Raw genomic sequence first — 26,135 nt, forward strand, 5'->3', positions numbered from 1 at the left:
CAGGACAATCATGATGTCACTAATACCTCTTAGAAGTAATGTGATGGAAGGTAAAAGCAACAGGATACTATCAAAATGCTGTTTTCTTTTAAAAGAATGTGCAACAAAATCTGCAGATACACACATATATGTCTTAGATTAAAACTTGCTTGCTGTAAGTTAGCAGACCATTCCTCATGAACTCTCAATCACAGAAGTTTGAAATTCAGTTTCAGTAAGGCAGGAATATTCCAGAATATTCCCCAATATGCTTCTGAAGGATACAATTGCAGAAAGAGAATTAAATGGTATAATTAAGACCAACAGCAGAGAGTCATTATTCAAAAGCAAGAGAGGTAGATGAAGCCAGGAGCTGAACACTTCTGGTGCCAAACGTTACTCCTGCCATGCCATTATTTGACTTTATCCAGTTCCTGGTAGTAACCCCAACCTAAATGCAGCATGGTAGATGCAGAGGAAGCCAGGGTCCTGATGACACACAAAAATCCAGATTTGGAACTGAATATGGTACACTCTGTGTGCTTCTGAAGGAATGAGAAAACAGTCAGCTATCTGCATAATCAATGAACATATGCATGCATGTATGAGTGAGTGCGTGTGTGTGTGTGTGTGTGTGTGTGTGTGTGTGTGTATGTGTGTGTGTGAGAGAGAGAGACAGAAAGAGACAGATAGATAGATAGATAGATAGATAGATAGATAGATAGATAGATAGATAGATAGATAGATAGAGAGAGAGAGAGAGAGAGAGAGAGAGAAGGAGAGAGAGTGTGTGTGTGTTTTATGGCTCTGTTTGCTGCTGGTGGTAGTGTGGAACAGATAGTGGTTGGCTCTCGGGTGTCAACGCTTCAAAGCGAGCAGGGTGCCGGTGGAGAGAGGGAGGGTTCTGGGCCAACGTAGTTGGCATTTGTGTGGGGATTAGCCCTGGGCTTGGGGCCATGCAAGGGCCAGCTGACCCCGAGCTCCTCTTTCTCTCCAAAAACAATAATAATCCCCCTTCAAGTACGGCCCCTACAAAAGGGCCTGTCCCCACTCACTTTGTGTGGGCTGGCCTGGGAAGGCCAGGGAGGGTTTCTGGAGACCCTTATTTTTGGTCTCTCACCTGTTCTGGGTGCCTGTCCCTTGGGAGAGGGGAAAGTGTCAGCATGGCTGGGATGGTTGGCAGTGCCAAGGGGAGCTTAAGCAGACTTGTTTTTAGCTGGGAAAAGCACAGGGCCATGTCACAGGGCCATGGCAAACCCTGCCTTTCATGGTTGCCGCCTCAAACCCCCAACCCCCACTGCCTCCAGTTCCAGCACTAATTCACAGGGCCTCTGGCTGGCAACTCCTCAGACCTGTAAGGCTCTCGTGGCATTCATCTCCACGAGTGGCAAACGACGCCGCAGCAGAAGGACAGGAGAGGAGAGCGATGCACACAGCCCCACTAATCCATGAAGGTCCCACAGGCTGGGGGGTCAGTAGCTCCAGAGTGGGGGTTTCAACAAACTGCAGGTGTAGGCTTTTGACAGGAGCCCTGTGGGCTAAGAGCAGATCCATCAGGGATGACTTACCACATGTATATATCACAGTTTGTTTACCATGAGAATATAATACAATATATTATTTTTTACTAGACCATTCTCTACTCGAGAGCATGTTCCTATGTGCATGTATCTGTGTGTGTGGGTATGCGTGTATGTTGTGGTCGGGCAGTCTTTTATATGTCTGTCTCCAAGTACAGATGATATACAGCGTGTAAGGCCACATAAAGCAGTGGGCAGGCCCCTATCTGCCCCCAACCCCAACCCTCACTAGTGGAAAACACGTGTTCTCGCCTGTTGTAATCCTCTCACCTGTTAGGCTGAGAAACAGGCTGGCTTCGGAGGAACTGGCTGCCAGAGAGACAGTTCACACATGCAGCCATGACCCTTCAAGCACAGGAAGAAGGAGTTGCTGAGGGTTTATAGTACCACTGAAAAGCTATTGTGAACTACGATTCAGCAGTGTGGTTCTGCTTACATAATGACATGCACATAATGAAACAGAAGAGGTGGAAATTTGAAGTTCACACTGGGTCTGCTATTCACAAACACATTTCCCATGGCCACAATGACAAGATTCATTTTTTTATAATCTCAATTTGAACACTAGTTATTTATATGACTTGATGAGAACTGTTGACTGTTGTGATAAATTCACAAACATGTGACACACACCCCGCTGAGAATATAGATGAGAGCTTGACTGTGGCTGAACATAGATGGAACAGTTACATGGATGGATTTTTATGAACAGATTATTCTGAGACAGCTCATCAATTCGGTTCTCTTTCTACAGTTAATCCACCATTAAAACCTTTGTCCATGCTGCTAGATCTGCACCCCCAGTTTTCATTCCACTAACATACCACCACTGGCTTTCCAGAGTAGGTATGATCAGAGTTCAGAGTGGTGCACTGGCATTCGGTTACAATGCCCTCTACTTCACTCAACATGCAGTTCCACTTATGATGCTTCCAAGCAAGTGATGATTATGTCTTTAGTAAACGGGGGTGGTGTCTCACCGTGTGAGAGAAAGAAGATGGGTTCCCTGCTTAGATTAGGTCAGGTTTTGACCACCCTGCTGGTAAAAGTGAGGAAGGTGAGCTGTTACAGAAGATATGTGTGGAATGAACTAAAGTGGATGGATTTAAGTTCAGATCATAGACAACAGCAGATACAACAGACGAACCATGTCTATATTGCAGCAAGAGGGAACACTGCCTTCTGTCAGATTTGCCCTTGTGAACTGCCCCTCTCTTGTTTGGCTGAATAGTTGCTCATATCTAGTCAAATACCAACAGTTCCAATATTCCACAGACAGTGATCTTTTTCTTTCACAGCCCTTATTAACTCAGGTGCAGCAAGAAATTTCCTAGGCCATACCATAGCACAGACACTGCAGTTACTTCTCGAGTGCCAACTTCTTCCTCTTATTGGAAGAAGATCATATTTCAAGTCACCCAAGAAGAAACAATCCTGTTAATTTACTTCACCTTGCCATGATCTCAACACCACCCACAATTTCCTCAGTACAAAGGTAAATATTTTGGTGTATGCTGATCTGCTGCCTGCTACAAGTAGGATCCACTTTAATAGAATTCCAAAAACCCACAGGTGTTTCTTTGCTGTCTGACAATTACAAGAACCTACAGAAAGTAGACCAAGCCAAGGCCAGCTGGACAACCCCCTCATGGTTCATGTGACATCACCTATTCACAGACCGCTCTTCCTTAGGTCAGGAATGAACCTTTTTCAGTGCTGGAAACCAAAGCCACGGTAGAGCATTTCCAGGTAGATTGACCGCAAAGGCTTAGCAGGCCCTATTCTCTGGAGAAGGTACATGTGGGTGAGCAAGCACCCCTGCACTGACTACTGTGGCCTGATTGCCATTGCTGTCTGTGATCAGACCTTCACCAAACTCACGACTGTACTTATCCTAATCTATATCCAACAGGGAATGGAAGACACCCTTCTCTACTGATGTCCAATCTATTTTCCAATTCATTAAAAATGTGTTCTGTAATATATCCATTTAACATCTAGGTGACATCTCTATACATTTAGACACAATAGCAGACCGAGTAGACAGCAGGTACTGCTGAATAATTTTGACATGAAGGCCAGAATATGCTGGTTCAATCAAAGCCCCATCTCTTTCCTTAGATATGAGGTAAACACAAAGGATAGATGACCAGAACCTGGACACTGGTTCTGGCAATACTGGTGGTTCTCTGTGTCCAATGATGTCATGTCCAGTTCTATTCCCTTAGTGCCTAAACAAAAGCCCTCACATCACCAGCAGACAGTACACTGGAACCACTCCCAATACCACAAAAACCCTGGTCATATCTCTCCATTGACTTTCTCCAGTGATTTGCCCCTATTGGATAACCATACCACCATTCTGGTTGTTGTGGATAGATTTTCTAAACCATGTTAACCCATCCGACTACCAGCTTTCTCTAAAAACCACAGAGGCCTTGTTTAAATATGTCTTCTGAATGCTTAGCATTCCAGAAGACATTGTATCAAACAGAAGGCTTTAATCCACATCGCAGGTTTGGAAGGCATTACTGGTTGGCTGGGAGTCAGTGTAGTCTGGTCACCATTCCCAGTCCAACAGGCAGGAACTCACTACACCATTCCTATAATAGGGTTGCTCCCTTACAGCATGTGTTGGGAAATCAGCCTCCCCTTTTTCCAATGAAACACAGGATAACAAGTTCAGTAGTAGTGAACAAATCTGGGAAAAGAGTTAATCTCCACAGCTTAAAGGACCAGGCTAATCACCATGACAGTGAGCTCCTCAAATACTAACCACTGGCCATTCACCCATGATCTGAACCTCTGTCTGCCTTGTCACAAATTGAGTTCCTAGTAAATGGGGTCCTGCAGGATTCCCAGGAGAATTAATCAAGTAATCAGGTGACCTATGACCTTCTGATCACTAACATTACTCAGCTCATTATCACCCACATCTGTGTCCAGTCAACTCACATAAACTTCAGCCATCCCATTGTTCATTGTCCTTTCTTTATGTGCATTAACAAATTTCTGTTATCCAGTGTATGACTTCTCTGAATGTTCAAGATATTCTCATGTGTTGGTTCTAACCTTAACTAGCTAATTCTACCTGCATACACATCTGTGTCTTAGTCTGTTTGTTATAACATATCACACTTTGAATGTGCCACTGTCTGTGTAGATAAGAAAGAGTCTGCGAGTGAGTTAAAGGGCAGTAGCCATTGGATTACATCAGAGTATTCTCTCAATAGTATCTGTCCCTATGCTCTCAGCTCTGATCCTCTTCAATTGATCAGAGGGGGGAAAAAAACTGTAGTCCCTGACATTTGAGTCTCTCTATTGATCACTTCCTCTTTTATACAGACAGGGGAAATGAAGCAATTTCACATGAGTTTCAGGCCAGCTTCTGCTGCATATCTCTCATTTGAGAACAGCCGCCACATTACACTGTCTGGCATCTCTGAGCATGCACCAGAGCCGAGCCAAAGCCGGTTACGTCACCTACTAAGAAAATGACTGTTTCATTTAAAAAATATTTCTGACAAATGGGGTCTATATGGTTTTTTGTAACTCAAACTCTAAAAGACTCTCAAATAAGGTAGAGTAGGGAACATAAAAGAAACTGAAATCCTGCTGCAATATTAATTTGCCACAGCCTGTGACATAGTCCATTGCATCTTGGAGATGTATTTACCGTATAGTTAACTGGAATAAAAAGAAGTTGGTCTATGCCTCTCCTTCCCCTATGTTGCAAAGTTATAATTAGGGTAGATGGTTTCCATTCACTGCATGACCTTTCCACTTCTAACCTATTCCAACAGCTTCACCTCAGCTTGAGTGTGACTGGAGGTAGTCTTCTTCCCAGACACAGTTGCCTAGATCTAGTCTGAGCTCGGAAGAGATGGACATGGCTCTCCATGTTTTGTTCTTGTCTCCTTGAAAAGCCTGATTGATTTCGCGCTCACGTAGCGTAGGCTGGGAGACAGACGCCCGACCTTGCATTGAGGAGAGATACCAAACACAGAACAAGATGCCTTTCACGTCTTCATATTCATTTGCAAAATGTATCGACTTATTTTGATAGTGTTTGGAAATGGTAGGTGAAGGTGAGAGACTGGGTACATGTGAGCTGGGCTGACAGTGACAAACCTTAAGAGCCTTGTGTGCTAAGTGCTAAGTGCTACGTGTTACTGGTTCATAATTAAAAAGGGCCAGCTGAGCACACTACATAAGTGAGGACATGTTGAAGCAAGACGCAGGCATGTGCACCCATAATGAAGTAAGGACAAGAGATATGACCTTTTGTAAATATGGGTGGACTAGAGGAGAATTAGGTGTGCTGTGTGTCTATACAGCAGTGGATCTCTGGCACAGCACCCTATGCTGTATAAATCACACACTTAAAAAGCTTCTATTAGCTCATGTGGTAACGTCTGACACATTTAGACATCGATGTCTAGTGAGCAATAAACTATTCTGAGCACTGTTTGGGCTGCATTTACAGACTAATCTTATGGAGAAACAATCCGCATGTGAAAAATATAGTCTAAACCACAGGTTTCAAAGAGGATAGAAGATGAACTAAGAGATCATATCCTTGTCCACTTCTTATTTCATATTTATACACATATTATTATATACAAAAAAAGGAGTATATAAACGCCAATGACATATATATTTTAGAAGAATCTTAAAAGATATCTTAGCATACAAGAGAAGAATATTACATCCTGAATGTATGTTTTACACTCCAAATATGATTGAAATGCTTTTAGATGCAGTGGGATTTTTTGCAGTGGGATTTTTCCTATAATGCCAAGCATGTCTTCCCTTTGTCATACCTCTACTCTCTGCCTTCCGTGATGGGCAGTCCTTGACCACAGCATGGTAGTCGTCTGGCTCCTGCTCTCCTGGTTAAGCTAAGCTTCATTTTTGCTCTGACACTGGTGATTCATTTATGACCATCTTTCCCTATTTTCTAGTCTCTTATTCCTCTAGATAATATATTTCCATTAATTTTTCATCAGCTAGTAATGCGATTACTCCCTCATTCTCCCTCTCTCGAGCTCTCCCTCCTTCTATCTCAACATGCAGTTGAGAGATTCCGTTACCTCACTTAGCTCCATATAGATTGCTTTCTGCAGCTTTGAGGAACAGCCTTTTAGAGACACTAAATGGATGGATTGGGTGTACTATAGGCCACTACAAATATTCTATTTACCTGTTCCAAATGTGTGCATGCTATGTAGCACTGCCTATGTCCCATGTTACTGTTTTGTAAAGTGCATACTGTAATGTTCCTCTTGCATCACACTTTTGAAAAGGCCAGGATATGAATACCGTTGTACAGAAAACACACTACTGAACCAACACCGACTGTCCCATGAGCGTTCCACTGATGTTCCCGTCTGCGAATATGTTCAAAAGAAACATTGTGATTACTGCGTCTCAAAAAAATACATGTGTCTGGGAATGTCGAAGGAAAAGCCAGCAGTCACAGGCCCTCCAGAGAGCCCGAGCAGAGGCGGAGAGAAGCCCATCCAAGAGAAAAAAATCCATGGCCAGCATGTTTAATTGTCACTGAATTCCCAGCTGGCATGACTTTAAAAAAGCATCCACAGGAAGCGAGCTGAGATGTTCGGAAAACATTTAGCAGATCAATATGCTGGGGAGAGCTGAGAGCGGCTGGAGTGTGTGCTCAGGGACCGCACCGAAGCCTTTCCAGTCGGAATACTGTTACACTTCTATTAGTCAGATGCAGGGATCGACCTATTCAGCATATTTCTGTCCCTCTGCCCAACAGGCACATTATTTACTGCTCTGTGACTGGGACATGGAGGGTGGGCAGCCAGCCGTGCCAACAACCTCTTGAACTCCACTCTGGCCTGGCATCGCCCCCTGGCATGCCAGCCGGCCACATTCATGACACCAGCATCAGATCCGTGCCTTTGACAAATGCAAGCCTTGATTTGTGGCATGCTCTCGCTTTGGTGTTCTGCTGTAGGTGAGGTGTGCTCGACGGGGTATGTGGGAATCACAGTAAATTGCTGCAAATAACTCCCATGCCAGCTGATTGCTTTAAAGGCTGACATATGACATTATTAATTGAAAATTAGATCTAATAACAGTAAGGCTTTGTCACCGGAGGGTTGGTAAAGGTGTCAAAGGAGGAATCTTAAGCTTCATACAATGTCAGAGCAGCTACAGAAATAGGATCCCTGGTACTGGGGATTACTCTTTGACTCAGAATTCCAGAACATTAGCATGTATAGAAGCCTCGGTCATGTGCTGTACTGCCAGTCATGTTTGACATGATGTTGTGCTGGAACATTTATGTTTTATGGTGGGACACTGAAGCAGCCTGCACAGATGTTGAGCTAGTGGGCCAGAAGGGTCAGGCAGACACACAAAGAGACGGCCAGGCAGAAGGCAGACACGCCGGCTGTGAGCAGACCCATCCAAGCTCCTTACCTTCCTTCAGCATGCCCACTTTCAGACACTTCATGAAGCGGCAGGCTTGGCAGGACTTGCGTCTCCGCTTTGTGATCTCGCACTCGTTGGTGGCCGGACAGCTGTACTCTATGTTACCTGGGCAAGACAGGAGATAAATAAGAGGCAATCAAAGGTGCTGTCTCTTTCTTCAGCTGCCTCTCTGTTCATGTGAATAGAAAGAATTCTCTATTTTCATATTAATATGATATGGATCTGAAAAACAAAAAACAGGTATTCATGTCATTGTAATAAAGTTGAATGCAAAAACATGTTCTTTGGTTACATATTTAACTGTTGCAACACTGGTCTGTATCTATTCAGACAGCCATTATGTCAGTACAAACACCAGATCTGATACTATTTGTCATTCATTATTTGTACTTCCGCTATTATTCATCATTCATGGGTTTGTAAGATTATCTCTTATTTTCTGTATTAAATTGATTTTTGGTCAAGAGGGAGAATGAAAGGGATGCAGAGAGAAGATGAGTGTGGAGGCGTGTGTATAGGTCAGATCAGACGACCACATTAAAGAAGACCAGCAGTGAGTGGGAAACAGGTGAGCGGGAGACAGGTGAGCGGGAGACAGGTGAGCAGGAGACAGGTCCAAGCGTGAGGAGGGGCCCTTTCCAGGGATGGGACCCTCTCCCGCTACCTAGACACCCTCCAAGCCGTGCCTCCAAATCGGACCCTTCCACAGCTCTGAGGGCAAGGCCACGCTCAGCCTCCCTCAGCCTCGCCGCCTCCCACTAGCGCTGCTGCTCAGTAACCCCACCCCAATCCCACCCCCCACCCAGCACCATTTACATACAGTGTCACTACAGTGCTGATACATTATTCAAGTCAAGCACTTCGGCGCTTGATACCAATGAATAGGAGTTTCATTGGTACACAATAAAAGAGCTGTTTCTGCTGTATTGTGGGACTAACAATGGGCAGAGTGCTTGATATATGATCCCATTCTGTTTGTGTCCATGTACGTACATTTAACTGCAGAGAGGCATTTCAATTAGGGTGTGTATGGATAATGGCAAGGGGAGCATGAATGCAGAATGACAGTCCACTATAAATGGGGGCGCGGGGGGGGTGGATGAGAAAGAACACCTACAATAGCAGACAACCCCCACTCTCGTGCAAGGCCATGTTCTGAATATCTTTACACAGGGTCTCCAGCTGAATTTATATATGGCTTATAGGGTCTTCATATGCAGTCTTAAACTGCATATGTTTAAATAGTGGAGTAAATACCTTTACTACAATTAGGTACCCACCTCGCAGGAAAAACTCACTGTGTGCATAATCCTGTTTTAAATATGCGGAGTTGCTGCTCAATATGCTACTCAGATTTCTGAAATAAATTCGTAAGAGGTAATATGATATATTCAGTTGATAGCTCCACATTTACATTCCATTCCTTTGACCCTGGCTCTGTTTTTCAGAGTAGGAATAGCATTGCGGTATTCCAAAAACGTTTCCTCACAATCTCTCCATCTTCCATTCCCAACTCGGGCAATTATGTTAACATTATTGCACAGATCAAGTGGAAGGTCCCTAGATATATTAAATAATTAGAAATTCTGCCTTTTATCTGGGTTATACAAATCAGTATGCAAATTCCACAGATCTCTTTGGGTTTGGGGTAAATAAAGGTGTGAAAATTAATGTGATGAAGTCTGATTGCCGCTCTTCCTGTTTTCCCTTTTGTTGATATGAAAAACAAAACAGTTATAATCAAATATATTTCACATGTACTTATGAGTAAAGGAGTCAGAGCTGAGTATCAGGAATCTGCTGAGACTTCCTAACTAGAAAAAAATCTACCGATTTATTTATTTTTATTTCCATATGACTACTTCACCTAGTGTGGTTTGTCTGCAAGTAAAATCTATGAGAAAGAGTCATTGATTTTCTTCAGCAGGAAGTGAAGTCTCTTGCAAGCCAGTTCTTATTCTTTCCCTGGTTTTTCAGCAGCCCTCGTCCTACTGTTGGGTAATATATGAACTAGTGCAATATATGGACGCATCATGGACTGGTAAGTTTAGCTGATGAGAAGGCTGCTAGACTGGCACACTCTGTCAGCATAGCAGCAGGTCCCAGGAGTCCCACAGGACACTCATGTTTGTGATCTGCCTGCCTCTGGTCCCTTGAAGAGGGCAGGGGCACGTGTGCAGCCATTCCACCTGTGGGCTTGTCAACTGCAGCTGACTAGACACACATCACGCATCATAGCGAGGAACACATATGCACTCACAAACTATATATATATATATGTATGTGTGTGTGTGTGTGTGTGTGTGTGTGTGTGTATATATATGTATGTATGTATTGCAGAACTATGCACTGCATAAGAAAAAGAAATAAGACAGAAATTAATGTTGTTGTACAGTCACATTTATTTCAGTTAAGAATACAGTTGACTATTCAAAGATTTAGTAGTTATGGTTGATCTAGTTTTATATTAAAGGTTATTTTATTAATCATAAAGAAGAACTGGAATGGAAAACACATGTAAAGCAAAAGGTTTTTTATCTTTTCAATATTTATCTGTCTCAATTTCTTTTATGGCTTTTCAGGACCTGTGCCAGGGCATGGTGTGGGGCAGACTCGGGGCGAGTAAGTAAATTACAGTAAAATGGCAGATATTTCTCATCAAAATCTAAACTGACTTTTACAGGCTTACTGTCAAGCTCTATTACTCCATAGTAGAAAGAGAGGGCCAGTCAATATGGTCTGGGTTTCATACAATACTACACTCATGTTCAAAATGGGGGGAAAATAAGGCTCAGTAAGAGATGTATGGGGTTTGATTGAAGGGGAACAAGAGGTGTTTGGGGCAACGAGGGGGTGAAGATGGCGGCGGTCCTGGATGGATGGTGATCAGACGTGACGTTAATTTGGGGCTTGTCTTTGACTGATGTAACTATCTCCATGTGCAAGTTCAAAAGGGCTTTACAGTGGATGAATAGGTGACAGGTGATGGATTTGCTGTCCACCTGTGTGTTGAAAAGGTAAGGCCAGCAGGGTCTTTGTCTGTAGGGAGGTGGAGGGTAGGAAAGAACTGAACCGAGCAAGAAAGCTTAATGAAGGGACGGAGAAAAAAATGAGAGGGAGAAAGAAGGAAATAAAGAATAAAGAGAAATTTCTGCTGAACATTTATGACAGGGGAGTGTTCCCTCAATGTGGCAACACTTTCTAACACACTAACGTGTCAGTAATTACACAAAAATACTACAGTGCTCATCACTAGATTTCAATGCTCATCACTAGATTTTCTTTGACCTTAACTTGGACTGGTTGCGGGTAGAGCAACACTGCTCTGAATAACAGGCAAACCAGTATGACAGAAAGCCATGGCTCAGCTATGGAAGGTGTGGAAAGAGATAAAGGATATGAAATATGGAACAATAAAAAGTTTAGTGTTGGTTTAGATATACAACATGCATCAATGCCTTTACTTGAAAACCCAGTGATGTTTGGGGGGGGGGAAAGTGTACAGAATTATATACTGAATATTTTTCAGTATGGCTTCTTGAGCATTTAAATGCCTGCAGTTCTCCTACTATTCATTGTGAGGCTTTAGATCACTCTCTTTTAACAATGTTGTCTGGGTGATAAAGAGCGGAAAGCAGCGCGTGCAGCTGTGACAACTCATTTTTCAATAAGACTCGTGAATGGGGGAGAAGGTATTACATGTTTGGCAGTAAAAAAGCCATTTTGCTGTGGCGTTAAGGCTGAATGGAATTGATTAAAATGACGAGGCCAATTAAACGCCACCTCTCCTGCTTTGTCCTCATTAAAGGGACGCTGGCTCACACTTACACCCCTCGTCAGCCTCGTTATTTACTTAATTAATCACGTCTAATTCACATCGCTTATCCTGTTTTCCCTTCAAGAGCTCTTTGTCTGCCCATTCTCTTCCCCACTCATCCTCCTGGCCACCCCTCCCCCAACAAACACACACTTCTTTTTTACTTCCTTACCCCCCAAAATCCTCCCGTGTTCGGCCGAGGACCTGAGTCTGCTTATTATGCCATTAGCCCGCCTCTCCCCTTCTCTTTGAAAAGAGCAGACGGGTCCCTCTCCAATCTAAAGAAAGTCTGTGGCTTTTTTTTCCCCCCTCTTTCCTCTTTTTATTTCATCCCTTCTTCCTTCCCTTTGCCGAAATTACCCAGCGACGCGTGCCTGCGTTTCTAATTGCGGTGGTCGTCCCCGGAGACGGGCCCCTCCCCTTGGCCTAATGAAAAGCCTCGGCCTTAATTACTCCTCCTGAACGCTGATTGTTATTGACAAAACTCCTGTGGCTCGGACAAACGGCATGAGATTAGGTCCATTACAGGCAGCCCTCCAAGAGGAAGAAAAGAGCAAAAGAGAGGGAGAGATCGAGAGGGGAAATTTCAACCTGACAACGCAAAGAGAGGATTAAAAGGAAGAGGTCTATGACATTTTCTTTTTTTTTCCTTTCATGTAACTCTCCTTCTCTTAATTGTTTAGGCCATCACTCCACTTACGATGGGCTCATTCTGTCCAGTCACATTCCATGTCCAGTGCCCTCCATTGTACAGGCTTTTGTGCACCTCCCCGTGGCTTTAAGCATGGGGTTAAAAGCCTGCTTTCTAAATATGTGACTTGAGGGAAAATGCTCATCTTTTGTCAATAGGGGAGATCACTGGTGGAAGTGAGTGTAAATAGCAGGCTTTGGACAAAGGCAATTGTTTGTCTGCAAAAAGGTACATAGACTGTTTAAAGCTGATAGGAGCACTGGGCCAGTATCAACAGACCTAGCAGAACAGCATTAAACACCTGAGTGCAAACTGAGGAAATAATTTTTTTCTTTTGTAAATGAGCACAATGTACCCACTCCCTCAGTGGTATTTATTATGTAGCCCCTCCCACAGTGGTGTTTATTATGTACCCCCTGCTACAATGGTGTTTATTATGTATATCCTACTACAGTGGTGTTTATTATGTACCCTCTCCCACAGTGGTATTATTATGTACCCCCTGCTACAATTGTGTTTATTATGTATACCCTACTACAGTGGTGTTTATTATGTACCCTCTCTCCCAGTGATATTTATTATGTAGCTCCTACCACAGTGGTATTTATAATGTCAAAGCATAGTCCATATCTGCCTGTGTGATAAGGCCATTCCTTGACTCAAGTCCTTGAGATATGCATTAGCGATAGCATGTTGTTAAAAGTTTATGATGTCAGAACAATGAGATCAGGCCATAATTGCTAGGTGGTCACACTTCATTTTCTTTTTTCTCACTGTCTAACATACACACACACACACAAACACACGCACATGGACACACCACATGCACCTGTGTGATTCCATCTGATTAATATCTGGGTCAGAACACACTGTCTGTTCTTCAAGTGCCAATCTAATGTGACCATGTTGTATATCATGTGTTGTTCCTGCACTCTATTCAGACGTCTAAATGGGACTACACATCTCTATATTCTCTATGCATGGGGAAGCATTGCACTCTAAAGACCTATTAAAAATAACATATATACCCACAACATAATGGCAAAAAACTGCCCACAGCACATCCTGTTAAATTGGGTAAACTGATTAATTAACTGGATTGAATAGTGCTTGTCAGGATAAGACCAAGGACTAATTTCCTATATCCGGATTTAATCCTACTCTGGCAGTGAATCACCAATGGAAACTGTTTGAAATCTCGGATTAGGCTTAATGTGAATCTGGGAAATTCAACACAAGTGTTAAAAGCAGAAATACCTTTAGTCTTGTACAGAAACTTGCATCATTGCCATAATTTATTGTCTGAGAGCAAAAAAGGCCAGAAAACAGCAATAGTTTTCCCATTCTTTCTTTCTATTCCTGTCTGGAAAATGTGGTCATGTGATTATGTGTCAGTGTAATAATATACACCTTTTAAACAATCAAATGAATTGATCACAGTGATGATGTCACCACTGGCGCCAAATGGGTCATCTTCACTGTGACTGGATGCAGTTGGTGACAAAATGTAGAGACGATCTGGGATCAGCTGATTAGCTTGTATTAGTACACATGTCAAACAACCTCAATAACCTCACACTGGATTAGCAGCTGATGGTCAGCACAAAGTTGTTGCTACCATTAGAGAGTAGGACTGCACAATATTTGATTTGTTATCATTATTGCAGCTTTGAACTTTGTAAAATTGATGTTGCAGATATCACAATATTATAATATGCAGATATCAAATTATGCAAAGTGTCCATATAACATTTGTGTGTGTGTGTGTGTGTTTGTGTGTGTGTGTGTGTGTGTGTGTGTGTGTGTGTGTGTGTGTGTGTATGGGCGGGCATGTGTGGGTGTTGGTGTGTATGTGCTGTGAACAACCTGACCCTCAAACATTCTAGACTGATCTGGGGCACCCACTGTTACACTGTTACAGGTCGGTCTTCAACATCAGGGACTCAATAGTTCATGCTTTAATATATTACATGGAATCCTGTAATCACAATGTATAGCTTTACTACCAAGCACACCAGAAATAACCATGGTAACGCATGCACACTCGTACCTTGTATTGTCCTCTTGAAGAAGGCCTTGCAGGCCTCACAGGAGGCCACGCCGTAGTGGTAGCCTGAGGCGATGTCTCCACATACCAAGCACAGGCGCTTGGGGATAGAGTTGAGCATGTACTCGCACTTGATGGGGCCTGAGTCCTCCAGCAGTGTGCTGGAGCAGTCCTCGTAGCGCTTGCGGCAGGCTCCACCCGCCGGCCCCAGGGCCCCAGCCGCTGTGAACATGGGCGGTGAGTCCAAGCCGTTGGAGTGGCTGTTGATGGCGCTGGCGTAGCCGCCACTGGCGTCTGAGTGGGCGCCGGGACTCGGGTGGCTGGCCGTGTCCACCAGAGAGGACGGACTGGACGGTTCCGTCTTTATGTACGAGCCACAGCTGGAGGGCAGGTGCCGCTCCTCAGCGGCCATCCTGTTCAACAGCCTATGGATAGCAAGGGAGTGAGAGAGAGGGGCCGAGGGGGGGGAGAGACAGAGGGAAAGAGAGAGTGAGGGGGAGAGAGGGAGAGAGACAGAGGGAAAGAGTGAGGGGGAGAGAGGGAGAGAGACAGAGGGAAAGAGAGAGTGAGGGGGAGAGAGGGAGAGAGACAGAGGGAAAGAGAAAGTGAGGGGGAGAGAGGGAGAGAGACAGAGGGAAAGACAGAGTGAGGGGGAGAGAGGGAGAGAGACAGAGGGAAAGAGAGAGTGAGGGGGAGAGAGGGAGAGAGACAGAGGGAAAGAGAGAGTGAGGGGGAGAGAGGGAGAGAGACAGAGGGAAAGACAGAGTGAGGGGGAGAGAGGGAGAGAGACAGAGGGAAAGAGAAAGTGAGGGGGAGAGAGGGAGAGAGACAGAGGGAAAGACAGAGTGAGGGGGAGAGAGGGAGAGAGACAGAGGGAAAGAGAGAGTGAGGGGGAGAGAGGGAGAGAGACAGAGGGAAAGAGAGAGTGAGGGGGAGAGAGGGAGAGAGACAGAGGGAAAGACAGAGTGAGGGGGAGAGAGGGAGAGAGACAGAGGGAAAGAGAAAGTGAGGGGGAGAGAGGGAGAGAGACAGAGGGAAAGACAGAGTGAGGGGGAGAGAGGGAGAGAGACAGAGGGAAAGAGAGAGTGAGGGGGAGAGAGGGAGAGAGACAGAGGGAAAGAGAGAGTGAGGGGGAGAGAGGGAGAGAGACAGAAGGAAAGAGAGAGTGAGGGGGAGAGAGGGAGAGAGACAGAGGGAAAGAGGCAGAGGGGTGGGCAGAGACAGAGATAAATTCAATATTGAGGTTCAAATAGTGACATATATTCGTGGTATAATATTGTAACTGAATTGCCCAGACCTAAATATTCATAAAAGAGCACACAAGATTTTATTAGCCCACAGCTGAAACGCACTATCAGAGAGTGATAAGGAGATTGAATTAATGTTATACTGCCTGTACCTTTAAAAAAACAAAGTCTATGCTATAAGTATCTGGAACATATAAGTCAGCTGAGGGGTGGAAAATGCAAACTAAAGCAGGGAGAGGGATAGAGAGATGTGTGAGAGATCTGAGCCTTTCGCTAAGCACATGTGTTGAGAGGTGGAGTGGACCAGAAGTTTGCAGTATGCAGAGTGCATCTTTTCACTTCAACCACAGACAAATACCAGGTGTTAACAGATAAACTTGTCCTTCATAAAGGCAGAACATATATTTTAGTGATCACTTGTTTTTCAAGAGAGACATGGGGTTGATCAACACAGCAACAATTATAGCTGAGAGGAGACCTGTTCAACCATGTTTCAGTTATTCACAGACCTACAGCCACAGTGCCATCCACACTGAACAAGGCTCCTTATGTACTCTCAAGACCACATCCCCACCTACTCTAGCAATGCCATATCTATGCCATTCCAAATGCATCTTAAACATTACTTTTTGTTCAAAGACCAAAGATATCATAAGGTGAATGGACAAAATAATCATAAAAATATTTTCTTTTTAACCTTGAATTAGATTTCCTTTCCTTGTTGTCAACACACACACACACACACACACACTCACACACACACACACACACACATACACACACACACACACACACACACATACACAACAGAGAGCACTCTTAACAGCTATAGTGCCTGTTTACTGATCTGTATAGTCACTAAAGGAGACATTTTAGTGACACTCCACCAACATGTTTGTGGACGTGTGTGTATGCGTGCGTGCATGCGTGCGTATGCGTGTGCGTGCATGTGTGTGTTAGGTTCTGAATTTATAAGCAGAGGATTGCATTTTTGCATTTCTGCAAAAGGCCAAAAGGAAAAGAACAACAACAACAACAAAAAAAACACATATCCTAGTATATTATACATGCCAGAACATATACCGGACTGTTACATCACCCCTCATACACACAATAATATATACAGAACTGTTACATTATTCCTCATACACACCAGAATATATACAGGACTGTTACATCACTCCTCATACACACCAGAATATATACCGGACTGTTACATCACCCCTCATACACACAATAATATATACAGAACTGTTACATTATTCCTCATACACACCAGAATATATACAGGACTGTTACATCACTCCTCATACACACCAGAATATATACAGGACTGTTACATTACTCCTCATACACACCAGAATATATATAGAACTGTTACATCACTCCTCATACACACCAGAATATATACAGGACTGTTACATTACTCCTCATACACACCAGAATATATACAGGACTGTTACATCACTCCTCATACACACCAGAATATATACAGGACTGTTACATCACTCCTCATACACACCAGAATATATACAGGACTGTTACATTACTCCTCATACACACCAGAATATATACAGGACTGTTACATCACTCCTCATACACACCAGAATATATACAGGACTGTTACATCACTCCTCATACACACCAGAATATATATAGCACTGTTACATCACTCCTCATACACACCAGAATATATACAGGACTGTTACATTACTCCTCATACACACCAGAATATATATAGCACTGTTACATCACTCCTCATACACACCAGAATATATACAGGACTGTGCACATTACACAAATCATAAAAATGTTTCCGTTCATGTGGTATCTCTATTTGTCAGTTTGGTGCGAGATGTTGGGGTCACAGAGAGGTTACTTACATGTTAGAATTAGGTGCAGGTGACAAGGGTGAAAGGTCAGACACATTCGCTCACAGTAATGAAATTGAGCTTTGCCTAGCCATATGCAAATCAAAGGTTACTCTTTGAGTGACATGCCCACACCCCATGCATTTTGCTTCAATGCATTAGCATAATTAGCACACTGCTAACTAATGGCAAATATTGACACACAGGAGCTAACATGTCACTCTCAAGTCTCCCGATCAACAATGAAGCAAAGCCACTCCTCACTCTCACACAAAATGGAAAACATATAGGAAATAAAGAGTGGGGAACGGATAACAGGAGAAGAGTGCAAACTCAAGAATGTACTAGAGAAGTACAAGACGCTAAAGAAACACGCCCCAGCCCCCATGCCCCCATTTCTGTCCCTTGGCTGCCTCAGTCCCTCTCTCAAACTGATTTAATTGTGAGTGTGGGTGACTGTAGGGTTCAAGCCCAAGGGGTCACAAGGTCAACTTTATTTTCTCAACCCAGCTTCCTGGGCCTGCAGAGACAGGGTCAGCATGTCAAATAAAATCTGGGTTGCTGGGTTTCCCTCCCTGTCACACGACCCCTCCCACCATGTATATTCATTGCAGTGCCAGCTGCCGCCACCTCTGGAAATTCACAAAAGGTTAAGTGCTAAAATAAATAATAAAAAATGCCCCCTGTTAAAACCGTTCACCTTGTGGAATAAAGCCTTTACCTGAGTGCTCAAGGTTTTTTTCAGCACAGTATAGTAAGACTGGACAAATTTAAATCAAGAATTTTTTTAAGCTTCAGACTGACCTCAGCAATGGCAAAGTTAAAATTATGTTGTGCTGATGACAAAAAAAATGTTTTTAAAATAAATATATATATATATATATGTGTGTGTGTGTGTGTGTGAATATAACGGTTTAAAACCGATTCGAGATTTCTCAAGGAGAAAGGAAAAATTTGCCATTATTGGCTAGCAGCTTCTGAATACAGATCCACACATGCGCACCTTTACAGATCTTCCCTTGACTTATTAAAAGCCATATATTTGAAATGTCAGCACACACGACAATTCCATTTAGCCTTTATTTCTCAAATTCAGGGGCAGCTTAACCACAGTTCAAAGGTCAGTGTGGAGGTGCCTCTTAGCATAATTGCATAAGTGTGTTAACTGTTGTCCTCTCAGAGATGTGTTCACGTGGAATGAATATGCCCTTGTGGAATCCCACAGAGGTATACTGAGGTATACTCTAAAGAGCCACTTCATGCCCAGGTAATATCTGATCATTTCAAATCATTTCAGTAACATAAATCAAGGTGCCACTCCACAAGCATCATGCTTCCTCAAATCAAATGTTTATGTGCACTTTTTAACACAATGACCAAAATGTTCATTGCACTTTTTTTTTCATTGGGCATAATAACACATAATAAAACAATATGATAACTGTCTTTCAAGACATGCTTTATTTCTCCATAAAGTCAAAGCTGCTTTTGGCCCGAATAAACAACAGGAAGGAGAGAAAACATGCGGTCGGCTAAAGTGGGGCGTTTCAGTGGGGTGAGCTTTTCTGCCCCCTATGTTCTGAGCTCACGTCCTCTGTGTCCGCTTGCGTCAGGTAGAGCCAGCACGTCCAAGACTTTCTTCTTTTACTTTTTTTCTCCCCTCGCGTCCCCCCTTTTGTTCCCCCTCTGCGGCCATCAAAATTCATGCTGCGCCGTGCCCGCAAAAGCATAATGTTGGGGTCGAGTCTAATCTGATTCCTCGCAGCCGGTCTAACAGAATTTCGTTGGCTGTAATATGGTTGTGCCCACGGCGGCAGAGTGGGAGATTAGCCGGTCTAATGATCCTGTGCCCCCCGTGCGCCTGTGGACCAGGGGCATTTGCCTTCCATGCCACCACGTTCCTCCGACAACCCTGCCTCCTCCTCCTCCTCGCAGAAGCCCCGCCCCATGCCTTGCACTGCTTATCATCACTGCGCTGCCAAACTCTTCATTTATGGACTGAAATAAACATGTTGAAAGGTTCTGTTAACTTTCTAAATGAGTCCTTCACACATACCCCATGAAGAAAAAGGATATTTATTTATTTTAAATAATCTATTCAAAGAAGTCGTACATACGTTCTCTCACTCTTTCTGGGTGTGTCTCTCACCTACACACACATGCACAAACACACACGCAATACAGTGAGAGTGGGAAGCCCTTCGCAGACAGGGTGCTATCAGATGGCCTGTTAAGGAGGCAGGGTGGGGGGTGGGGGGATCAGTCAGAGGACCCCAGGCGATGAGGCTGATAAGGGTCTGGCCCAGGAGCGGCCACTGGAGGAGGAACTCAATTAACTCCTGACAGGCACTCACACTCCTCTGGGCACATAGGCAACAGTCAAGCCTTGCGGGCAGCTGCCTCACTGCCCTCTTCCTCTGGAGGTGGTAAGCAGCACTGAAGTGAGGTGACACGCAAGGCAAATTTACTGAATGCTGCACATGTGAGAATAGCACTTGTTCCTATGGTGACTCATTCAGTTTGCACAGTAAAATAAACTTGACAAAAGCTAGAAAGTGTGTTTAGTGTTTTTGATATTTTACATGTGTCTCCATTTGAGTATCTTTGTGTGGACATGGTTATTTTTCAAGGCAACACCATGCAAATGAAATGAGGCTCTTTCAGACAAAGTGCAGTCTCTTGGGGAGAAAGGTCTGGTCCACTGAGGGCCACTAGGAAATATGGAGAATGCCTCTGCCTAGCCATATAAATGCTTTGGGTTAACAGCTACCAAGGGAGTATAGTGGCCCCAGACCTAGGGAGCAATTTTAATATGTGATGTGTATGTATGTGTGTGTGTGTGTGTGTGTGTGTGTGTGTGTGTGTGTGTGTGTGTGTGTATGTGTGTGTATGTGTGTAAGAGAGAGAGAGGTGACCATTCACTGAAAGCACCACTAGTGAGGGTAAGCAAGGAAGCAAAGATAAGCGGCACTCTCCGTGTCTGTGCTTCTGTGCTCTACTCTCCATGTCTGTGCTTGTGCTCTACTCTCCGTGTCTGTGCTTCTGTGCTCTACTCTCCGTGTCTGTGCTTCTGTGCTCTACTCTCCGTGTCTGTGCTTCTGTGCTCTACTCTCCATGTCTGTGCTTGTGCTCTACTCTCCGTGTCTGTGCTTCTGTGCTCTACTCTCCGTGTCTGTGCTTCTGTGCTCTACTCTCCGTATCTGTGCTTCTGTGCTCTACTCTCCGTGTCTGTGCTTCTGTGCTCTACTCTCCATGTCTGTGCTTCTGTGCTCTACTCTCCATGTCTGTGCTTCTGAGTTCATCTCTCTGTGTCTGTGCTTCTGTGTTCTACTTTCTGTGTTCTACACTGTGTCTGTGCTTCTGTGTTCTACTCTCTGTGGGTATCTTTCAGTGCTCCACTCTCTGTGCTTCTGTGTTCTACTCTGTGTCTGTGCTTCTGTGTTCCACTGGGACCCAAGTGAATCTCTGGCTGGAAGCAGCCCCTAATTTTGGACACTCATTCATTAGTATTTTCAAAGCAGAGAGAGTGAGTTAGAGTTGATGGGGGTGGGGGGGCTCTTTGTCATGAAGCAAAAAAACATAGAAGCCTTTCATGTGAACCCAGAAAACATTTATCATCACACACAAATAAATGATGAGGAGAAAAAGACAGAGAGTGAGCAAAAGGGCGAGCAAGAGGCTGACAGGTAAGTAAAAGACAAAGGGAATAATAACTGTGCGAATTAGAGTACACATCAGCAGAAGTACAACCCAGACGGTAGAGGAAATCGCATGGCGGGCCAAAGGAGAGAATGAGAGAAATGAGAGAAATGAAAGAATGAGAGAAAAAGAAAGAGGAATAGAGCAGTGGATCAATAATCCGTGTGGACCGCGCAGCGGTGGCTGGTGCCGGGTTACCGGGGGCAGGGGGTGGGGGGTCCGGCTTGGCCCAGCAGCCTGGCAATTAAGCTCCTGCGTCTCCAGACCAGGATTAAATTTAGCCCCCACTCCCCCAGCTCCCCCCAGCTCCCCCACTGAAGCCTTTATAAAACCATGAGCTCATTCACGACAACAACATGAGCCTCGGCCAGGCTAGCAGACCCCGGCTGGCCCTGATCGCCCGAGCTCAGACGCAGATCACATCTATTGATCCTCCTCTTCCTTCCTGTTCGGCAGGACCAGCGGGGGCAGTGAGGGCAGTGGGGGGGAGGTTGCGTTTTCTGATACAAACACCCCATACACTGACGTAAGCCCTCTAGCTTTTGAGGGAAGAGTAAAATGTGGCCAACTCCGTAGATAGCCCATGAGCTGTCATCATGAACTGAGTCACATCATGTGGCAAGAAATCTTTTTTATCAACAAAATGCACTTATTAAAGTGTCCAGTCAAGTGTGCTAAGAGCAGCCAGACTGTTCTGAAAAGTTACAGTGTAATTGGTTTTATTGCATTTGGTAAATTATATTTTTACTAGAACTCTCTAAATATCACTCAAAATTTTTTTTATATATGCAGTGCCTCAAATCAGGAAGGTCTGCACTGGCATGAGGAGTGCATGTGCTTGCACCGACTTCACACTGCCTCTGTGCAGCCACCAGCCAAAAGGCATTAGCAGGATCCGCTCACTTTGCGGCAATGAATGGGTTAACATGTAAGCGTTCGAGCCCAGCGGTGAAGCTCCCACTTGAATTGAACAGCTCATCATATGGAAAAAAAAAAAGTAGTTCAGTCCTCGCTTGGCACACACTGGGGAGGGTTTTTTAAATCGCTCTCTTTTTCCTTTTTACACTAGAAATAATGTATAATGGCACTTTTCCTGCTAAATAATTAGCCGACATCAAATATGTTCTGGGCCTCTGAAATGTAGAGTGAAATGAGTATGTGGGTGTCCCTATGCTGGAATTGTTCAGTGTGTCTCGTTTATAAAAAAAAAATAAAAAATGAAGAAGCAGACGACGTCTCCTTGACATCAGTTTTTGTGAACAGCTTGATCACTTTCCGCGCGGACTTCCAGCTCTCAGGAGCTATGCACCCATGGTTCTCATATGAGGCCACACTTCTTCTGGCCTTTGCCACCAGCACATCCCTCCCCCTTTCTCCAAACAGAATTCCCGAAATTAGAGCACATTCCCCCTGCGCCTTAAACACGGTGCAGCCTGGTGACATCACAATTACCTCATGACATGTTTCAGAAGCACAAGGTGATCACCTGATATCTCGTTAGATCTCCTCATATGAACCCAAAGCCTGGCCATTGCATGTGTGAGAATAAAAATGAATTAAAAAATTAAATAGACTACAAGACTATAAAACCCCACTGTGCTGTGAGGAATCATCATGATTTTGGGGACCAGTCTTGGGCTCCTGTCAAGGAAGCGCAAAAGATCATTAAATTATCATTAATTAAATTTAACATTCACCATTGTCAATTTATTAATAACTAAACAATCAGCAAATGAACATGGAGCACTTTCAGGGTTAATGCATATGTGCATAATATAGATTCATGCCCATTCACAACAGATGGAAGTATTATTGCAAAGGTACACTACTATGTGTATATCACAGGCTTCAGTGCATAAGCTGAGGCCAGACGAAGACAGAAGCAAGGAACGATGCATGAAATTAGTTCATTAATCTTCCTCTCATAGGCTGTCGTTGTTTAGGGGGGAAATTCTACCTGCTATGAACAAAGAGCCTGTCCCTCCATGCTCATCAATTACTCTCTTCATCACAGGGAATGCCCAGTGGAAAATGCAACACACACACACACACACACACACACACACACACACACACAGTCACTGCAGGAGAGATGAAAAGATCTGCCTGGGTTGCACACTGTACCTGACAATTACTGAAAAATCATATGTATGAAATTCTGAATTTTCTTTCATGTGCACACATTTGGAACCAAAGGAAAACACAACCATAGTAGTCAGAGAAGAGGTTTCTCCTGTTATTTAGTCTGACTTTACAGTAATATGTACTAGATACGTAGACACTGGACAATATTAGACACAGACTCCATAGCCCCTTTGAATAAATTTAGAAACTAAACAGAGCATATAGTCTCAACTACATTCTACCATTAGTGTATTACCAAAGATTTACCAAATCCCTCATTTTTTTATCTTTTTCTGTTGACAGTGTAAACACTGAAACACAGAGCATCCCCCCATGTTTCTCATCAGGCACTTCTTGTTTTGTGTGCATCAGTGATGCTCTTTTTGGCATCATAAAGAATTATGTGATCACCATGCCCTGCGTGTTTAAGCCCCACAGTTTAAGAAGAATTGACCAAATGATCGCGTCTGCTTCAAGGGGCAGTCTAGACATATATCTCACTGGTTTCAGTACGCTGTCAGTGCGGTAAAGCCTCAGTCTGGTTTTCCAGGCAGGAAGAAACTACACAAAATTTTCAGTCAGCAGATAATGCTGTCGCCTAAACTACAATAATGCTACACTTTACAGGAAAACAAAAAGAAATGGTGGATACAGAAACGCACGCAATCAAAACACACCGATGTTCGAAGTCTGCTACTAAAAAACAGCACGGTGCTGCTTGGGTAAATGTTTTGACTCCAACTCTTAAAAAGACAGCTGACAGCTTCAGCAGGAGTGGCCACGCCACTCCTTCCTCTTGCAAGCTTCCACTTAGCTTGCCTGGCTCTTTTAACCAACAGCGTTTGCCAAAAAGTTGCTGTGCCTGGGACAGCTCGTGTCGACGCACCTCCCCCCAGCACAACAGGGACAAGAGCGCGAGGTGGCTCACGCGCTGGATAAAGATTTACATTATAATGCGGCCCGCTTTGCCGCGGACACGCCGCTCGTCATTCACAGGTCAGCACCGGGGAGGGAGAGGAACAACAGCCCCCCGTATAATGGACTTTGATTTACGTTGCGGAGATAACATGTCGACACTGAATTAAAACAAAGAAATTAAATGGACGTGATAACCTTGCTAAGTGTCCGAAGAGAGAGAGAAGTGTAAAACGGTAACTAGCACACCCAGGGTGCAAACTCCTTAAAAGGCGAAATCTTGGGGTGGTATAAAGGTCCTTGTTGCCACTTGCAAAATGTTTTTTCTTTGTTTTTATTTAACACAGAGAGAGAGAGAGAGAGAGAGAGAAATAAAAAAGGAAATGATAGCACATCTTGTCTGATGTTTATAAAATATATTTGATATACTTGAATCCCATCAGTAATACTCAGGTACACAGGTCTTTAAAAGACGTGATGAAATTTTGTGTTAATTGCATACCTTTTTTTCTACCACAGATGAGGCAACACGACTAGTCATAGTGTATGCATTTAGTAATACGAGCTTTATAGTAGCAATCATCTCGATATAACTTAAAGTATGGAAACTATTACTTTCCTATTATTTATAGCCACTCGTTTTCAGCTAAATGCCCAGTTAGGGTTCAAAATACACATTCACTACATCTCATCGTAACTAGCAACATACTGCCAATCCACTACAAACTTTCTCTGAGTTTCCGTGTTGTTGTTCACTCTGTCGTGTGTGTGTGTGATAGAAGAGAGAGAGAGAGAGAGAGAGAGAGAGAGAGAGAGAGAGAGAGAGAGAGAGAGAGAGAGAGAGACTGACTACGACCAGTGAGAGGACAGTCATTGTTTAGAGGCAGTAAGAGGGCTGCTGGGTTGGCGGTGTTGCCTTAGCCAAATGCAGTGTGCATTCGGTTTGGCTGTCAGGGGGAATCAGAGCCTGCATTGTGATGGGCCGTTTCAATATTGATTTCATAAATAAACAGAGCTAACCATCGATCCTAATGTTATTCTGCATTTCAATTACTGCTCAGAAACATAACCTTCAAACGACTGGCCGTTCAATACCAATAACATTCTCTGATAAACGCCTGCATAGCCTCCCAACGCACGTAGCAGTTCACTACCCTCTCCAAAGCGTAAATTAGCGCACGTGGAATTTTCCCTCCATAACATATAATTAGACAGCCAATCAGAACGCATGGTGAGGATCGTTTCCCAGGTGGGAGTGACAGTGCCACAGAGGTAAACAGAGATAAAACTGTGGAACTCACATTTACACCTAAACTGCAAGTATAGAACCTAAACATCTGTCACATCGTATAGAGGGGTATCTTTACATTACATTACATCAGCTACTTATGGAGGTTTCTTTCTGCTAAGGGTTTTTTTCATGATGTAATTCAGTAATGTCACAATTACCTCTTAATCTAGGGTTAAAGATAAAATGATTTTAAATAGTAAATATAGTGTGTTCTGTAATACAACCATTTATAAACTCTACTTTAAAAAAAAAAAAAGTTAATCTAAATAAACACTACGCAGCATTGTCCTCTAAACATATCCTTCTATAGTTGTATAAGTTGTTTTTGTATGCATGTGACTGAGTCTGAATTCTGAGTGTCCTCTCAGAGTTGGAGCAACAGGAAGATGTGCTGACACACTGTGTCAGT

At 43.7% G+C, this 26,135-nt stretch overlaps 1 protein-coding gene across 7 annotated transcripts in view; it reads right to left on the reverse strand.

Annotated features, from left to right (window-relative positions):
• The window catches only part of esrrb (estrogen-related receptor beta), a 58,679-nt gene that overhangs the window by 23,141 nt on the left and 9,403 nt on the right, over positions 1-26,135 (reverse strand). For all 7 annotated transcript variants that reach the window (XM_081721718.1, XM_035532871.2, XM_081721719.1 and 4 more), the window contains 2 exons: positions 14,583-15,004; positions 8,013-8,129 (listed from right to left, as the gene is read on the reverse strand). In XM_081721718.1, the coding sequence (XP_081577844.1) occupies positions 8,013-8,129; positions 14,583-14,991 (526 nt within the window). In that variant the 5' untranslated portion in view covers positions 14,992-15,004. The remainder of the gene's footprint in view (positions 1-8,012; positions 8,130-14,582; positions 15,005-26,135) is intronic.

Source organism: Electrophorus electricus, chromosome 10, assembly GCF_041902795.1.
Source record: "Electrophorus electricus isolate QZ-2024a chromosome 10, ASM4190279v1, whole genome shotgun sequence".
Classification (NCBI taxonomy): Eukaryota; Metazoa; Chordata; class Actinopteri; order Gymnotiformes; family Gymnotidae; genus Electrophorus; species Electrophorus electricus.